Here is a 14,190-nt window from a genome sequence, read left to right on the forward strand (position 1 = left end):
TATGCAACTATTTACCTTTCTGATTATAACTCATAACGTCGCATATTCTTAAAAGGTGCGAATATCTGAAGACCCTGAAAATTACTACACCCTCTTCAGCAATTACGATATAACTAGCTAGAAGCCATACTGTTCCCAATAGTAATTATTCGATCATTAGAGTGTTTAAACTTATGGCCTAGTTCTCAAGTCAAACTTAGTTGGCCCCAATTGTCTCTATCATTGATGAAATGATCAGTTTCATCTGCGGGTTGTATCTGTAAGGGGAGTCGTAATCGCAATCTTTCTAGGTTACCTGACTTCAAACCCTCATAACTCCTTACCTAACAGATAAATATCTCATGCAGGATTTCCTACTAATTTGCAGGAAGCTATTTCACCGGATTGACAAATAATCCCTTGGTCAGCAACCTTTGGTTGCTCTTGGTAACAGGGTTTCAATCACTGTTGTAGTGTTAGGAGTCATCTCCGCAGTTACAACGTATTCCAAAACCTAGTTGTAACACTCCATGAAGTCCATTAGCTTCTATAGTAGTGTTCTTCAGAGTTCTAAACTCTTCTGGTTATTGTAGGGTAGATGTGAACATATTGGTCTCTCGTTGAAATCCTTTATTATTCGACACCATCTTTTTATGCAAAAGCATCCTGTTACCTACTGTCCATAGCAAAGATATTACATCTCTAAAGCCTATTAACTTTCTGAGTAGTTAATGGATTTACTCTGTTCCACTTCCCAGATCTAGCCGAATGTCCCCTCCCATATACCCTGTGAATAGGATCCAGTCAGATAGATGGAAGTAAGGTAAACAGTGTTATTCCACTACCTTCAATTCTGTAGCATTATAGTCACCGGATGTAATAGACATTGATGTGTATGATGATGTGCAGGTCCTGTAAGGGTGCTGGAGGGGGCTGTTGGAGACCAGGGTTTCCGATTCCAAGTGGGATTATCCTACTTAGGATGATTTCTAGATATCGGATCCTGGTATTCCTAACAGTATCTCCATAAATCCTAATACCCAGTAGATATTCTTTACACTGATAGAAACATGGTGCTGAGTAGAATATTGCTGTAAAGTAGAAAGTCCTGCATACAAAGGATGCCTGAGTGCTTTGGTATTAAAGTCAGCACTTTACAAAGATACAAAATGCACTGCAACTTCTTGGAAACTCAAATTAGGCATATATATTTTAGTTCATTAGAAAGATGAAATTTAGTAGGGCATTGTCCTAAATTATTAGCATTGATAGTATAGGTACTAATGAGAAATAGCAGTTAACAGACCTATTATTGATGGTCTGACCGTGATGTTTTGTAGTAGTTATTAGAATAAGCGCATTTTGGAAAATCAACAAAACATCCAAGTCTTTACCGATCCCAGTTATCACAACTATTACTCACTTTTACATTCACAAGATAGGCTATTTTAGCAACCAGATTCATTGAAAGACTAAAATAGAATTTAGCACTATACATTTCCTATTACTGTAGATATTTTTAAATTTAGTCCCAGTCTTCAGTTGATACACTGATGGCTAGTAGGTGGCTTAGTATTATGATTACAACTCCCTGTGGTCCTGCATCCAGATATTAATAAAGAACAAGATTAACTGGACCAAATCTGGAGATAAAAATTAATATATTCTTAAAATGTACTTAGAATATACTGGACACAACCAGTAACTGAGGATGTACTCTGGGTGTGTGGGATGTAACTGGACACTAATAGTATGTAGGATGCAACTGGAGACTTAAGATGTACTCTGTATATACCGGACACAACTACATATTCAGGCCACTTAAGACATATAGAACACAGGTGATATGATATTTGTGTCAGAATGCACTACTGACATATCTGATATAAGGTTATTTTAGGCTGATGAAGTCCTCTGCTTTAGAACTTCACTTCATTTTATCTTTAATGTCACAAACGTGGCTTAGCATGGAAAAGGTTTTCACGTGACACATGGTTATGAGTCACAGGTATGTTATTGCTTTGCGCATATAACTCATTCGGGTTATATGATTTGTTATGTGTGGGATTTGTGATACTTTCGCACATGGCTCAAATATGAGTCATGGGACATGCACCTGATGAGTATGCCTTGCGAGTGTGCCCTGCAGGTAAGCCTTGCGCATATGATTTATGTTTCGCATATGACCTCATTATGAGGTCATGGGTTTCGCGCATATGACTCAGTCGAGTCATATGACTTGTTTATTGCGTTATGATTGGTTTATGAGTTTCGCACATGACCTCGCTATAAGGTCATAGGTTTTGAGCATGTGATCACTTTGGTCACATGACTAGTTTGTTTTGATTTGGTTTTGCACATGTGACCACTTTAGGTCACATGATTAAAGGCGGGAAGAACACTATATAAGGAGGCCGAAGCGGCCGAGGAAGATAGGTTCTTCACGCTTTGTTCTAAGTACTTTTCCTACTTATTACTTTAACGAATATAAAACACCTTTACGATCGTTATCTTTATTGCAACATTATCGTTACGCCAAGGAAGGCGCCTTACAAAGAAGAGTTAGAGAAAGCTTACGATAGGCGTTCCCGGTAGAAGACAAGGGTCTTGTACTATCGGTAACGTAGGCAGAGGCCTAAAGCTATCGTAAGACAAAGAAAGAAGAGGACAGGAAGAGAAGTATAGTTCCCCGTCGCCAAGCACTAACTATCTGAGAAGGGATCGTTACCTTTAACTACTATGTAGTGTGATAATATTTTGTTTTTAGACAGAATGATATTGTTATATTTTTTAGCTATGATCTTTTGTATTTAAAGAATCTACAATTTCTTAAGGATTTATTCTTTCAAGCCTTACAGAAATACTTTTATTAATATACTATAAGTTGAATGATTACTCTATTTTATCCTTAGCTTTTTTATCATCTAAGAAGAATCTTCATTAATGTTTTACATTCTAGTCTTTAGTATTTAAGAATTTCTTACAGATTCTTACAATACCTAGGAATAAGTTACTAGAAAGCTGTTATGGTTACTGCTTTTTTGTAATAATAATATTCTTATATGATAAAAAGGTTAATTTAAAAGTTACTATTACTTTACTTGACATTTACTTTCCTTGTATAATTCTTTTATCTTATTATATTTAGTCATGTAATAGTATTTTTCTTAAAAACTTATTTTATATTATAATGGATAAGTTACTATTAGTGTGATTTAGCTAATATTTAAGATGTTAACAACTAGTTATTTTCATCAAATTTTACAAGTCCTAGGGTAAAAAACTTTTAAATATTTGCAATTAGTAAATAGTGCTAAAATTAGTAACTATTATGATAACTCAAGTTGTTTTACAATAAACTAGTTCTTGATGGTCTAAGGATAATTAAATAAGTCCTAAGTGTTTGTGGATCTATTACTTGTAAAGTAGGTTTTCTTCTCCATGGACCAAGTTTTCTACCAAGTATTATAATAATATTATTATGTAACTGAATTCTGATATAAAGTTCTTACAATATCTTGTTTCTCGGACGTTATACTTAGTTTTAAATAAAATTTTCTGAAAATTTGCTCAAGGAGCCAATCAAACTATAGAATAGTTTCATATATCTCTTAAGAATAAATACTAACTTTAAAATTAAAGTCATCTCTAAGTTATTAATATACAATACTAGTATTAGAGTAATGAACAGTAGTTATTATATACTGTATTCACCTTTCTTGTAATTTTATCTTGGTACTTATGTATACTATAATATTATATTATATCATATTTTGTCTGATTATATCACATTATATCATATTATATCTTGATTAATAGTAGTCATAATGTAAGTTAAAGCTACTAATCAGTATTTACATAATCAGAGCTTAGCAGGAGTTTTGCGCGGCCCGCGTGTAACATGCTTTCTTCAGGCTGGTGCACATTTTGAAGAGCACGAACTAAGTATATCGGTAGTTTTCATTGAATTGATTATCCTAATTATCAAGGCTTATTTTTATGCAACATAGCTATGGGGGGGGGCTGAATACCGTACCGTACAAACTTCTGATTTTATGATACGTGGAATAATGGTATCGCACCTACTACGATAATATTATACTCTTTATTGGCTTCGAGCCGCAGTTGATGAGGAGGTTCTGGGGACATTCTTCTCCTCATCTCGTCATGGTTTCTCACCCGGCGCTACTGGCGGCTGGGCTGTGGGGTTTGGACGATGTGGCACTCACTGGTGGAAAGAGGGAGGGTACATATCATACTTAGTTAAATAGGTGAGTGCCGGTACCGGGGGAGTTTATGCGAGAGTAATTTATTGCTTGTTGAGGTTTGTATAATTGTGTCTAACATGACAGCCGATATGATCCAACGCCTTGACAACCTATTTCTGAAAGAGCCCCACAATCCCTGACTGTACTAGCATACACTCTGAGTTACCGAATGGTTTTTTTTTTTTTTTCTTCTAAGAAAGGAGGAAAGTATGATAGAAATCCATTTACTGCTAAATCTAATACGCTCAATTGCCCCTCCCCCTCGCTGCGCCACCGCGGCCGCGGCCGCCACGGGCGCCGCCTCTACCCCCGCGCTTGGAAACCCCCGCTCCAGCCTTTGGCTTTAGGATTGGGGAGCTGGGCATAGGGGTGGCGAGCTTATCCTGCGCGGCCTTCTGCACCGACTCCATGATGCGCGTGCTCCGGCGCTGGGGACTTCGCGGGGCCTTGCCGGAAGTCTTTGCGCGTCGGGGTTTAGTGGATTTGCCGGTGGAGGTGGTAGTAGTGGGATTCTGATTTTGTTTCTCCAGCTCCTCATCCATCTCAACATCCATCTCCTCACCCATCTCTACTTGGGGCTTTGGTTCAACCTTGTTGGTGAGCTGGCTTGAAACACCCTGGGTAGCCTTCTTCTTTGTGACTCCTGTGCCGGCCCTGGGCTTTAGGATTGGGGACCTGGATTTTGTGGTGGGTTTCGCTGGGGTCTGGTGGCCCGACTGCTCTGCGATGGGCATCCTACGCTTCTGCGCTGACTCCATGATTCGCGTGCTCCGGCGCTGGGGACTTCGCGGAGCCTTGGCGGGAGTCTTTGCGCGTCGGGGTTTAGTGGATTTGCCGGTGGTGGTAGTGGTGGTATTCTGATTTTGGTTCTCCGGCTCCTCATCTATCTCCACATCCATCTCCACATCCATTTCCGCTTGGGGCTTTGGTTCAACTTTGTCGGCGTGCTGGCCCGAAACATCCTCGATGGCCTTCTTTGTGGTTCTCGTGCCGGCCTTGGGCTCTAAGATTGGGGACCTGGCTTTGGTGGTGGGCTCCGCTGGGGTCTGGTTGCTCGACTGCTCTGCGATGGGCGTCCCGTGCTTCTGCGCCGACTGGGTGGTGTGCATGCTCCGGCGGCGGATAATTTGCGGTACCTCATGGGTCGTCCTTTCCCCCGGGGCTTTCGTGACTCCGTCGGTTGTAGTCGTTTTCTCAAGTGCGATTGACGGGGACGTGGTGTTTGTCGCAACGACTGGGTATCCTGGGGATTTGTGGTTGGGTGTACGCGAGGAGGGAATCTGGGTTTCGTTTTGCGCCATGGTGGTGGAGGTTGTGATGGCATTCTGATTCTCATCCTCAGGCTCCTTCTTTACTGGGGATTTGTAATTGGGCGTGGGTGGTGAGGGAATCTGGGTTTCGTTTTGCGCCATGGTGGTGGAGGTTGTGATGGCATTCTGATTCTCATCCTCAGGCTCCTTCTTTACTGGGGATTTGTAATTGGGCGTGGGTGGTGAGGGAATCTGGGTTTCGTTTTGCGCCATGGTGGTGGAGGTTGTGATGGCATTCTGATTCTCATCCTCAGGCTCCTCCTTTACTTCGACTTTAGTGCGGCTGGCTTTCGTGGGCTCATGTATCTGGGTGGTGGTGTCCCCGAACACGAAGGGCGAGGGCGAGGAGGTTATGATGTATGGGGAGGATAATGTTCCCCGGGGGATGGTAGTTGGTGGGGTTCGTGGCTTTGGAGATTTCAGGGAGGTGAGGATGGGACGTCCGACAGGAGGGCTTGCTGCAGTGATTGGGTGTTCAGGTGGGCGATTGACCACCGATGGAGCCGGGATCTGAACCCCAGTCAGGGTCGTGGTGGTAGTAGCCATGTTCACCTTCGCCTTCGCCTTCTCCTCCTTGTTCACTTCCTTGGCCTTATTCCTCTCCTCCCCCCTCCCCTTCTTCCCCTCTCCCTCCCCCTCCCCCTCCCCCTTCCCCTTCCCCTTCCCCTTCCCCTTCCCCTTCCCCTTCCCCTTCCCCTTCCCCTTCCCCTTCCCCTTCCCCTTCCCCTTCCCCTTCCCCTTCTCCTTCTCTTTCACCCTCCCCTTCCCCTCCTTCTCCTGCTCCATCCTCTCCTCTTTCTTAACGTCCATTCCACTGAGCCTAGCCACAGCCTCAGAAACCGTATCCAGGTCGCTTGCCATCACGCTTAGGTGGTCGGTCTGTAGACGCATTTGAGGGAGGTTGGCTTCAAAGTGACTGTGTACCCTTGCCAAACGGATTTGGAGGGTTTCCATGATTTCGGTGTTGTTTTTGATGGCCTGGTCCAAGTAGGTGGCTACTGCCTGCAAGCGGGCGGTAGGGGTTAAGTCGCTGTCCCTGGGGACGATGGTGTTGGGGGCATTGGCGCTGGCGCTCATGGTTGGTGGGTGGTAAAAGTTTGGGAATTGAAAGTATTGTTTACTCTGGTTGGGGGCGCAGATGCTCGGTGGGAGTCGTGGATGTGTGTGTTGGTTCAAGGAAGGATGAGGAGGATGAGGAGGATGAGGAGAAGCATTTTATACCACAGGAAGTCCATGGGAGGGCAGATACAAGAGGAATCTAGGAATTCTGGGATCGTGAATGGAGTTTGTGAGTGGGGGTTGGTTCAGCCATTGTCGTAGGGAGCTTGGCGGTGAGGAGAATATATATTTCCATTGTGTTTTGTTTGAGATACCCCCCCATTCGCCTTGATATTGACCTTGAGCTCGTCGACCTTGCCATTGAATGGTAGAAGCCATTGATGTTGATATGCACGAACGTGAATGGGAACATCTCGAGATATGCCCTAAGCCCTGTCAGAGTCTAATATTTTGCAGCATCCTTTTCTTTTTGTCAGAATCCTTAAAAATCTTTTTCAAAATGAAAACATCAGCGCTAATACACAAAAAGGAAGGGGTTTTATTTTTGGTATGATACTTAAGGATGTCTTCTTGTGAACGCTGCCTCATACCAACCACAAATCAACCCCATAGCATCTATATCATTATAGAGATTGATTGTGGCCTTTTCATTAGCTGTAGCCCACCATAGATTATTGAGCTCCATGGATAATCTCCCACCTTTCTTGAACTTCAGTCGTAGAAGGGATTGAGTGTTGACCTCTATTTTCAATGTTGGCTGTACACGAGGACAGGGGGGTCTATATAGAGATGAGTACAGGAATTTTGAATGATATTAGCAAAGCCATTTCTTTTTCTTCCTTCCTTTCTTTTTATATTTACCTTTCCCAACACACTGGCCAAGTGCCACTACTTATACTCGATCTGGTATGCAGTTGATCGGTTTGTCTCGGCTGAGGATGGGCGTAGCACTTAGGCTCATGTAAAATCTATCATACTGTTGGCCCCGAGGGCTCGGTGTGGCCTTCCCGCCGGATATTTCTTCACATAGCTAGTGCGGTAGAAGCTCTATAGATGAGGCAACACGATGTATCAGCCCCCGAAGCTCTTATAATATTATATAGCAATCGTCTTGATCTAGGAATTTCTTTGTTAGGTTAGTTAAAGTGGTGGTTCTCGTTCTCGTGGAATTATCTACGGCTATAGGTTATGGTAACACCGACCTATTGTTTATTGTTATGAGGGTAGAGGGGTCTTGAGGGATGATGTTCTCTAGACGAGCGATACAAAGGGATTGGAGAAATGTTACGAGTGATTTCTTGTGATAGAAGTTGCCACCCACAATGGATTCTTGGTTTTCGGCCCAGTGCTTGATAATTTCATCCACCCCTTTGCATGCCCTATGGGAAGAGCATAAAGGCTGTGATTTGAGAGGATATTCTCCCAAAAGATTCCCCCCCCCAGCATTGGGTGGTGCTAGGCTAGAAGCTTAGAAGGAGGCTAGTGCTTTTCCGTAATCATCACGGCACTGGACCTACCCTTTACCTATCACTGGATCCTATTCTTAGGAAATGATAGGACTTGGATATATACACATATCCTCAGTGTTACGGGTGGATTAGCTAGGATCAGTTGAGTTTGCGCTACCGGGTCATACTCGTAGTTAAGTCTCGTCAAAGGGGTGGAAACTGGATATTTACCATAGGATTCTACCGATAAGGGTCAACCTACAAGTACTAGAAACCGCCTCTAGACGGTAAGACACCTCGTTTATTGTATCTCAAACCCTTGTTTTGCTTGTAAAATGCGCGAATCCCCGGGGCCTAGTCTTTACGATGCTATAAGGAGCTGGGCTCGGGTATGAAAAAGTGCGGAGCAGGGGATAGAGGAGAAGCCATTATAAAGAAATCTGGGACACCGTTATGATATGCCTATACTTTTTTTTTGCATTCACTTCCATCCAGGTCTTCTCTATTAACTTGCCCTCTTCACGTTGGTTTCGGAGAGGTCACTTGTGCAGTCTTTTATAGGGCTCTTTGAACTAACATTGCATACGGGTATGGGGTATATCTGTTTGGTGTTTTTTTCTCGGATTTGGGAGGTTCAAGAAAGCAATTTCGGGCCTACGGGCAGTCCCGCTTGGTACTTGTAACAAGGTGTTTCTAATATGATACCAACCGACGACGAGTGGCTCTATTTTACTATAGTGACTAGCTCTGTGAACTCCCCGTGGATCGAGCTGACTATTTTATCATACTAAGCTATCTGAAGAGCTGGGAGACCATCGACTCTGACTGTCAAGAATGTCACACTAATACCCTGTCTCTGTCATACCGGTACCACTACTGCCCTTGTTGACAGTGTTGTATCATATGATATCACCTCATGTTGCGCACCAACCAGAAAAGTCCAGAACCCCTGCACCGCACCACTCCCCGCCAACCCCCCCTCCAAACAACTGTTTACCCTCTTGCGCGGAAATTCTACCATAGTCCCCTCCCTACTAGAAGTCGTTCCGATTCCTGCTGACTCCACCACTATCGCCTACCACTACAACCACAGCCACGACGAATACCATCAACGAAACCAACAACTCGCACACCATGCTAACGAACACAATCGAAGAACTCGACCCAAGGTCAGAGTCAGACCCCGCCACCGTCTTCGAGGACTCCCTCTCCACCATATTCTCCGACCCCCGTGTCCAGCACGGCGAGCCGGGCAAGTACGTACTCTACAAGAGCGAGGAACTCGGTGACTTCAAACTCCGCCTTGCGGACCCGGACCCGTCTAATCACAGTTTATTTTCGCACTTTGTTTGGAATGTGATTTTCTCCTTCCACTTCCCCTCTATTCCGAGGTGATTGGGATGCGAGAGAGCTAATCGGGAAATGGTGGAGTGTGATAGGCAGCCTTGCAGGCAGCCGAGCTGATTACCACCGCCGAGTTTAATGTTGCTGGGAAGAAGGTCTTGGAGGTTGGCGCGGGTGCGGGCTTACCAGGGATTATTGCTGTGTATTGTGATGCGGAGGAGGTATTTGTGTTGCCCGAATTCCTCATTTACTAAGATGAGAGGTGGTCTAATGGGAGAGGTGGTGATAGACTGTGTTATCTGACTATCCGGTCCCGGAATTCCTCTCCAACATCCAGACTAACCTCGAAATCAACCTCTCCAGATCTCAACTGGCGAGAGCTTCGGTCATCGGGCATGAATGGGGCCAGACCGATGACAGACTATGCACCACTCGGGCAGGAGCGTTCGACAAGATCATCGCGGCGGATTGCCTCTGGATGGAGTCACGGCACGACAACCTGGCGAAGTCCGTCAAGACGCTTTTGGCCAGAGACGGGGAATTACTTGCCATTGCCGGCTTCCATACTGGGCGGGATAAAGTCGCAGGATTTTTTGATGCCGCGGAAAGGGCGGGCTTGGTGAGGGTTAAAATCACGGAGAAGGATGTTGAGGGGGCAGAGAGGGAATGGGTGAGGGATCGGGGGCAGGAAGATCCCGTGGAGAGGAAGAGGTGGTTGGCCATTGGTGTTTTCAGACAAAATGGTCTATGAGCGAAAATTGGCTTATAGTATGATATCATACGACTTTTTCTTTTCTTTTCAAATTTCAATTTTTTTTCTCCATTCCTATGCGGTATACAGACTGCTTCCGAGCAACCCCATATGACGGGGGAAAATTCACTTCCTACGAAAACATACCGAAGAAATGGTCTGCCCTTTCTGGCCACCAAACGAAAAAGATGGGTACTCTATCCTCCCATGATACTCTAACTCTATGCCCTCATTAGCGAACACCCTCCCAATACCAACCCATACAGCTGGTACATACCTTCACTAGCCAACATCTTCCCCTTCAACTCCTCCTCCGTCCAATTACAAGAAGTGACAACCAACAAGCCACCCCCCCTCTTCATAACCCGTACCACTCGCTCCGCATACCCTTCATATACCCTCCTCCCATCCGGTAGCCTCCCATCACCAAGCGAAATTGCATCGAACGTGCCTTTATCCAGACAAACATCGAAGCCGCCCCGAGGAACCCACTCCTCCGCTTCTACCTCCCCGTCCCCTAAAGCCAGAATATCCGCAACCCAAAACGCAACCTTCCCTTCCTCCACCCCCCGCCCCTTGGCAATACTCCTCGCCAGGGCGACAGCCCCATCAGAGTAATCCACGCCGACAAATAACCCCCCATCCCAAGACCCTTCCTCCACAATCTCAAAGAGTAGATGGCCATTTCCAGTGCCGATGTCCAGGAACGAGCGCGCCTCGGGGGCTATCCGCCGCAGGAATGACAGGATGCGCAATTCCGCGTCGGATTCGCTGAACCAGACATGTCCCTCGTTCGCTGGGTCTGCGTTGAAGTTTTGGGATTCGAGGGTGTAGGTTTCGTCCCAACTTTTTTTTTTTTTTGGTCTGTTAGTCACTGAAAAGGGGTGGATGGGTGGGGAGGGGGAGAGGGGGGACTTGCTATTCTTTTGTCCCAAGGTTGCTGGGGGTTAAGTGCTCTTCCGACATACTCGCGCTTATCATAGAGACATTCGTGCTGGAGCTTTTCCGTGAGAGAATTTTTAAATAATCATACACTTAGTACTGTGCTCGGGGATAGTGCTGGTGGGGTAAGTAGTGGGGTTAAAGTGAGGCTCTACTTGCCGTGGGGTGTAGGGGTAAATCTGGGGAGAATCCCTGAAAGTTGCTGTACTCGCACAGGGTCATAAAGGTCGGAAAAAAAAGATTTGCAGGGTCACGCTGGGAAGTTGGGAGACAGGTTGCGATGTGGAAAAATTGTTATCTTGGCAGATATTAGGAAACTGGATGGAGTGTCTTGAGCAGGTATATTGAACGTAAGAATTATCAAAGCTGTGATGGATGACAATATATGGAGTAAGTAGCTGGGAATGTGCAAGAATAGTAAACTCACAAAGACGTTTAAAGAAAGTTCTTGATCAGATTCAGAGTAAACTTGTTCTCAAGTTTTCCTGGGGCCTGAAAGATAAATAGGAGGATCCTAGTGCTAGAAACACATCATGCTCCGTTGCTCCTATTTTCCTCCCACATAGTTTGGCAACACCACGTCGACTATCATGGGCCCTCCCACTCCCCTCTGCCCCCTCGATGGTTCCTGCCTAGGGGCACGGTTAACTCTACCATCCTCTCCCACTTTGGCCTCGCTTGTCTCTTGTCTGCTTGATGGGGGAGTTATCTGGGCTCGCCCAGTAGTCCTGTCTTGCTAATAGGTGCTCGCTTAGCTTTAGCACGGTCGGCTTCCTCTCTTCGCTTCCAGACAGCGCTGGCAATGGTGGACGTCCTTCTCCCCACTTGCATGATCCCCATTGGGGAACGCCTCGGCTAGTAACTTCGGGGTCTGTCTCGCGGTGAGATTTGACCATGCCCTCCTAGTTGCTTGGTTCAAGTTTGGTTGCCTTCCTCACCTCGCCCTTCCATCTCCCTGCCACCGGTGGGATCCCTTCCACTAAGTGACGTTATCTCTCGGAGAATAAGGGACTACATGAGAGACGCGGTAATACATCGGTTCGGTCTACGGTCGGGTTTGCACTGGGGCCTTTGGCCCTACCTCCACTTTCCACTTCGGTCGCGTCGGCTCACACCCTACTGCCTTCTCTCTTTGGCTGGTACCCTACTACCTCCTCCCTTTGGCTGGCATCCTACTGCTGGGCGGCATCCCCTCTGCCAAACATCCATTCCTTGGGCCTGGCACCGTGGCCTCTGTTCTCGATTGGCGGGTCATGGTATTGCACTACCTCTGTGGCTTAGCTGGTTGGGGGCGGTTCTTTAAATAACGGCAAATCTGGTGGTACGGTGGGCAGTGGTTATTTTTTTTTTTTTGTGGCCCTATAGGTCTTGTAGTTTACGGGATGGAGTTTTTCCTTATGCTTTCCTGCCTAGCTTGTTTGGTTTCCTTCCTGTTAGCTACACGTAGTTAGTGGGTGGGGATTTCTTTCGGGCGAGGAATCTTCTTGGACTTTTGGTTGGCTTCTAGGCAAGACCCTTTCGCGTTCAAGTCGTGAGGCCTGCGAGCTGGGCACCTGAGCTGATCGCCCTTGGAGTGTGTGCGGTTGGGCCCATACCAGAGGGTCTTGGGGGTATGGGTTTTCTCTTGGTGCGGGGTGGAGGTGTTTTCTTAACACCATACCTAGCGCTGCATGTGATGTTCTTGTACCTTAAACAAGTAACTAAATGATTATAAAAAAAAAAAAAAAAGTACTAGAAATACATCCACGCTCCGTCGCTCCTATTTTCCTTCCACATAGTTTGGCAACACTACGTCAACTATCATTGGCCCCCCCCACTCCCCTCTGCCCCCTCGATGGTTCCTGCCTAGGGGCACGGTTAACTCTTCCATCCTCTCCCGCTTTGGCCTCGCTTGTCTCTTGTCTGCTTGATGGGGGAGTTATCTGGGCTCACCCAGTAGTCCTGTCTTGCTAATAGGGGCTCGCTTAGCTTTGGCACGGTCGGCTTCCTCTCTTCGTTTCTGGATGGCGCTAGTAGTGGTGGACGTTCTTCTCCCCAATTACACGATCCCTGTTGGGGAACACCTCGGCTCGTAACTTCGGGGTCTGTCTCGTGGTGAGATTTGGCCATACCCTCATAGTCGCTCAGTTCAAGTTTGGTTGCCTTTCTCACCTCGCCCTTCCGCCTCCCTACCGCCGGTGGGATCCCTTCCACTAAGTGATGCTATCTCTTGGAGAACAAGGGACTACATGAGAGATGCGGTAATACAGCAATAGGTTTTTGGTTGGTTGGGTCGGTACTGGGGCCTTTGGCCCTTCCTCCCTTTTTCTCTTTGGTCGTGTCGGCTGGTACCCTCTACTGTCGGCTGGTACCCTACTACCTCTCCCTCTTTTGCTGCTTCGGGCAGCCCCTTCGGCCCTCCCGGACGGACGGCTTGGGCTCTCGTTCTGCCAATACCTCCTGCTTACAGCAGGCGCTCTTTCCTTTGGTTTCTCCTACTTGTGACCATAGGCTACATGCCCAAGACATACGTTTATGTCACCTATGCGGCGCATCTATTTGTTTTTTCGACTTCACGGGCCAGGCCTGGCCATTGATTTGTCCCAAGCGAGGAGCACGGGTTGGGTTGGTATCTGGTTGTTGTAGGTGAGGGATTGGTTTCGGCCTTTCGTTTGGGGTTACTCTGGTTTTGGTTTTCTTCAGTTCAGTCGGAGATGTACTGTCAGGATGGGGGTTTTTCCTTGCTTTGAAGGATGGGTTTCTGGGCTTTCTGTCTTTACCATTTGTAGATAGCCGTGCGGGAGACTTGCGGGGGAGTTTTTTAAACCGAGGACTGGTTGGGTATCGGTGGCTCTAGGAGAGACTCCTCTGCACTCAAGTCGTGGGACCTTAGGGTTGGGCACATGGCTGCTGGTGTTAGCCTTTCTGGGGTCACCATTTTTCTTCTGGCTGCTTGAGAATAAGGTGGGGTGGAGGTGCAGGTCTATATGGCGAGAGCTGATATGACCCCCAGCCTTACTTTCATTAAAACAGATAAATAAATAAGATTATAAAAAGAAAAAAAGAAAAAAAAAAGTGATAGAAACACATCCAGGCTCTGGAGGTACTAT

At 46.2% G+C, this 14,190-nt stretch overlaps 2 protein-coding genes; one reads left to right on the forward strand and one right to left on the reverse strand.

Annotated features, from left to right (window-relative positions):
• The first annotated feature begins 9,053 nt into the window (after positions 1 to 9,053).
• GSTUM_00000012001 (uncharacterized protein) lies at positions 9,054 to 10,192 on the forward strand. XM_002835264.2 has 3 exons: positions 9,054 to 9,420; positions 9,504 to 9,629; positions 9,698 to 10,192. Exons 1-3 carry the CDS (start codon positions 9,199 to 9,201, stop codon positions 10,157 to 10,159), a joined length of 810 nt encoding a protein of 269 aa, XP_002835310.1. The 5' UTR covers positions 9,054 to 9,198; the 3' UTR covers positions 10,160 to 10,192.
• Positions 10,193 to 10,285: 93 nt separating this feature from the next.
• Positions 10,286 to 13,985, reverse strand: GSTUM_00000013001 (uncharacterized protein; the record flags this gene model as incomplete). The annotated part of the gene is made up of 3 exons (XM_002835265.1): positions 10,286 to 10,403; positions 10,433 to 11,082; positions 13,908 to 13,985. The coding sequence occupies 3 exons, from the start codon at positions 13,983 to 13,985 to the stop codon at positions 10,286 to 10,288; spliced, it is 846 nt and encodes a 281-aa protein (XP_002835311.1).
• Positions 13,986 to 14,190: the final 205 nt, after the last annotated feature.

This window comes from Tuber melanosporum (genome assembly GCF_000151645.1).
Source record: "Tuber melanosporum whole genome shotgun sequence assembly, scaffold_101, strain Mel28".
NCBI classification, from domain to species: domain Eukaryota; kingdom Fungi; phylum Ascomycota; class Pezizomycetes; order Pezizales; family Tuberaceae; genus Tuber; species Tuber melanosporum.

Excerpts from the sequence above, each read along its gene's own strand:
- GSTUM_00000012001 (XM_002835264.2), top strand. The coding sequence starts at position 9,199 with ATGCTAACGAACACAATCGAAGAACTCGACCCAAGGTCAGAGTCAGAC. Across the intron at positions 9,421-9,503 it reads TTTCGCACTTTGTTTGGAAT|GCAGCCTTGCAGGCAGCCGA; the intron begins GTGATTTTCTCC and ends GGAGTGTGATAG. Across the intron at positions 9,630-9,697 it reads TGTATTGTGATGCGGAGGAG|ACTGTGTTATCTGACTATCC; the intron begins GTATTTGTGTTG and ends AGGTGGTGATAG.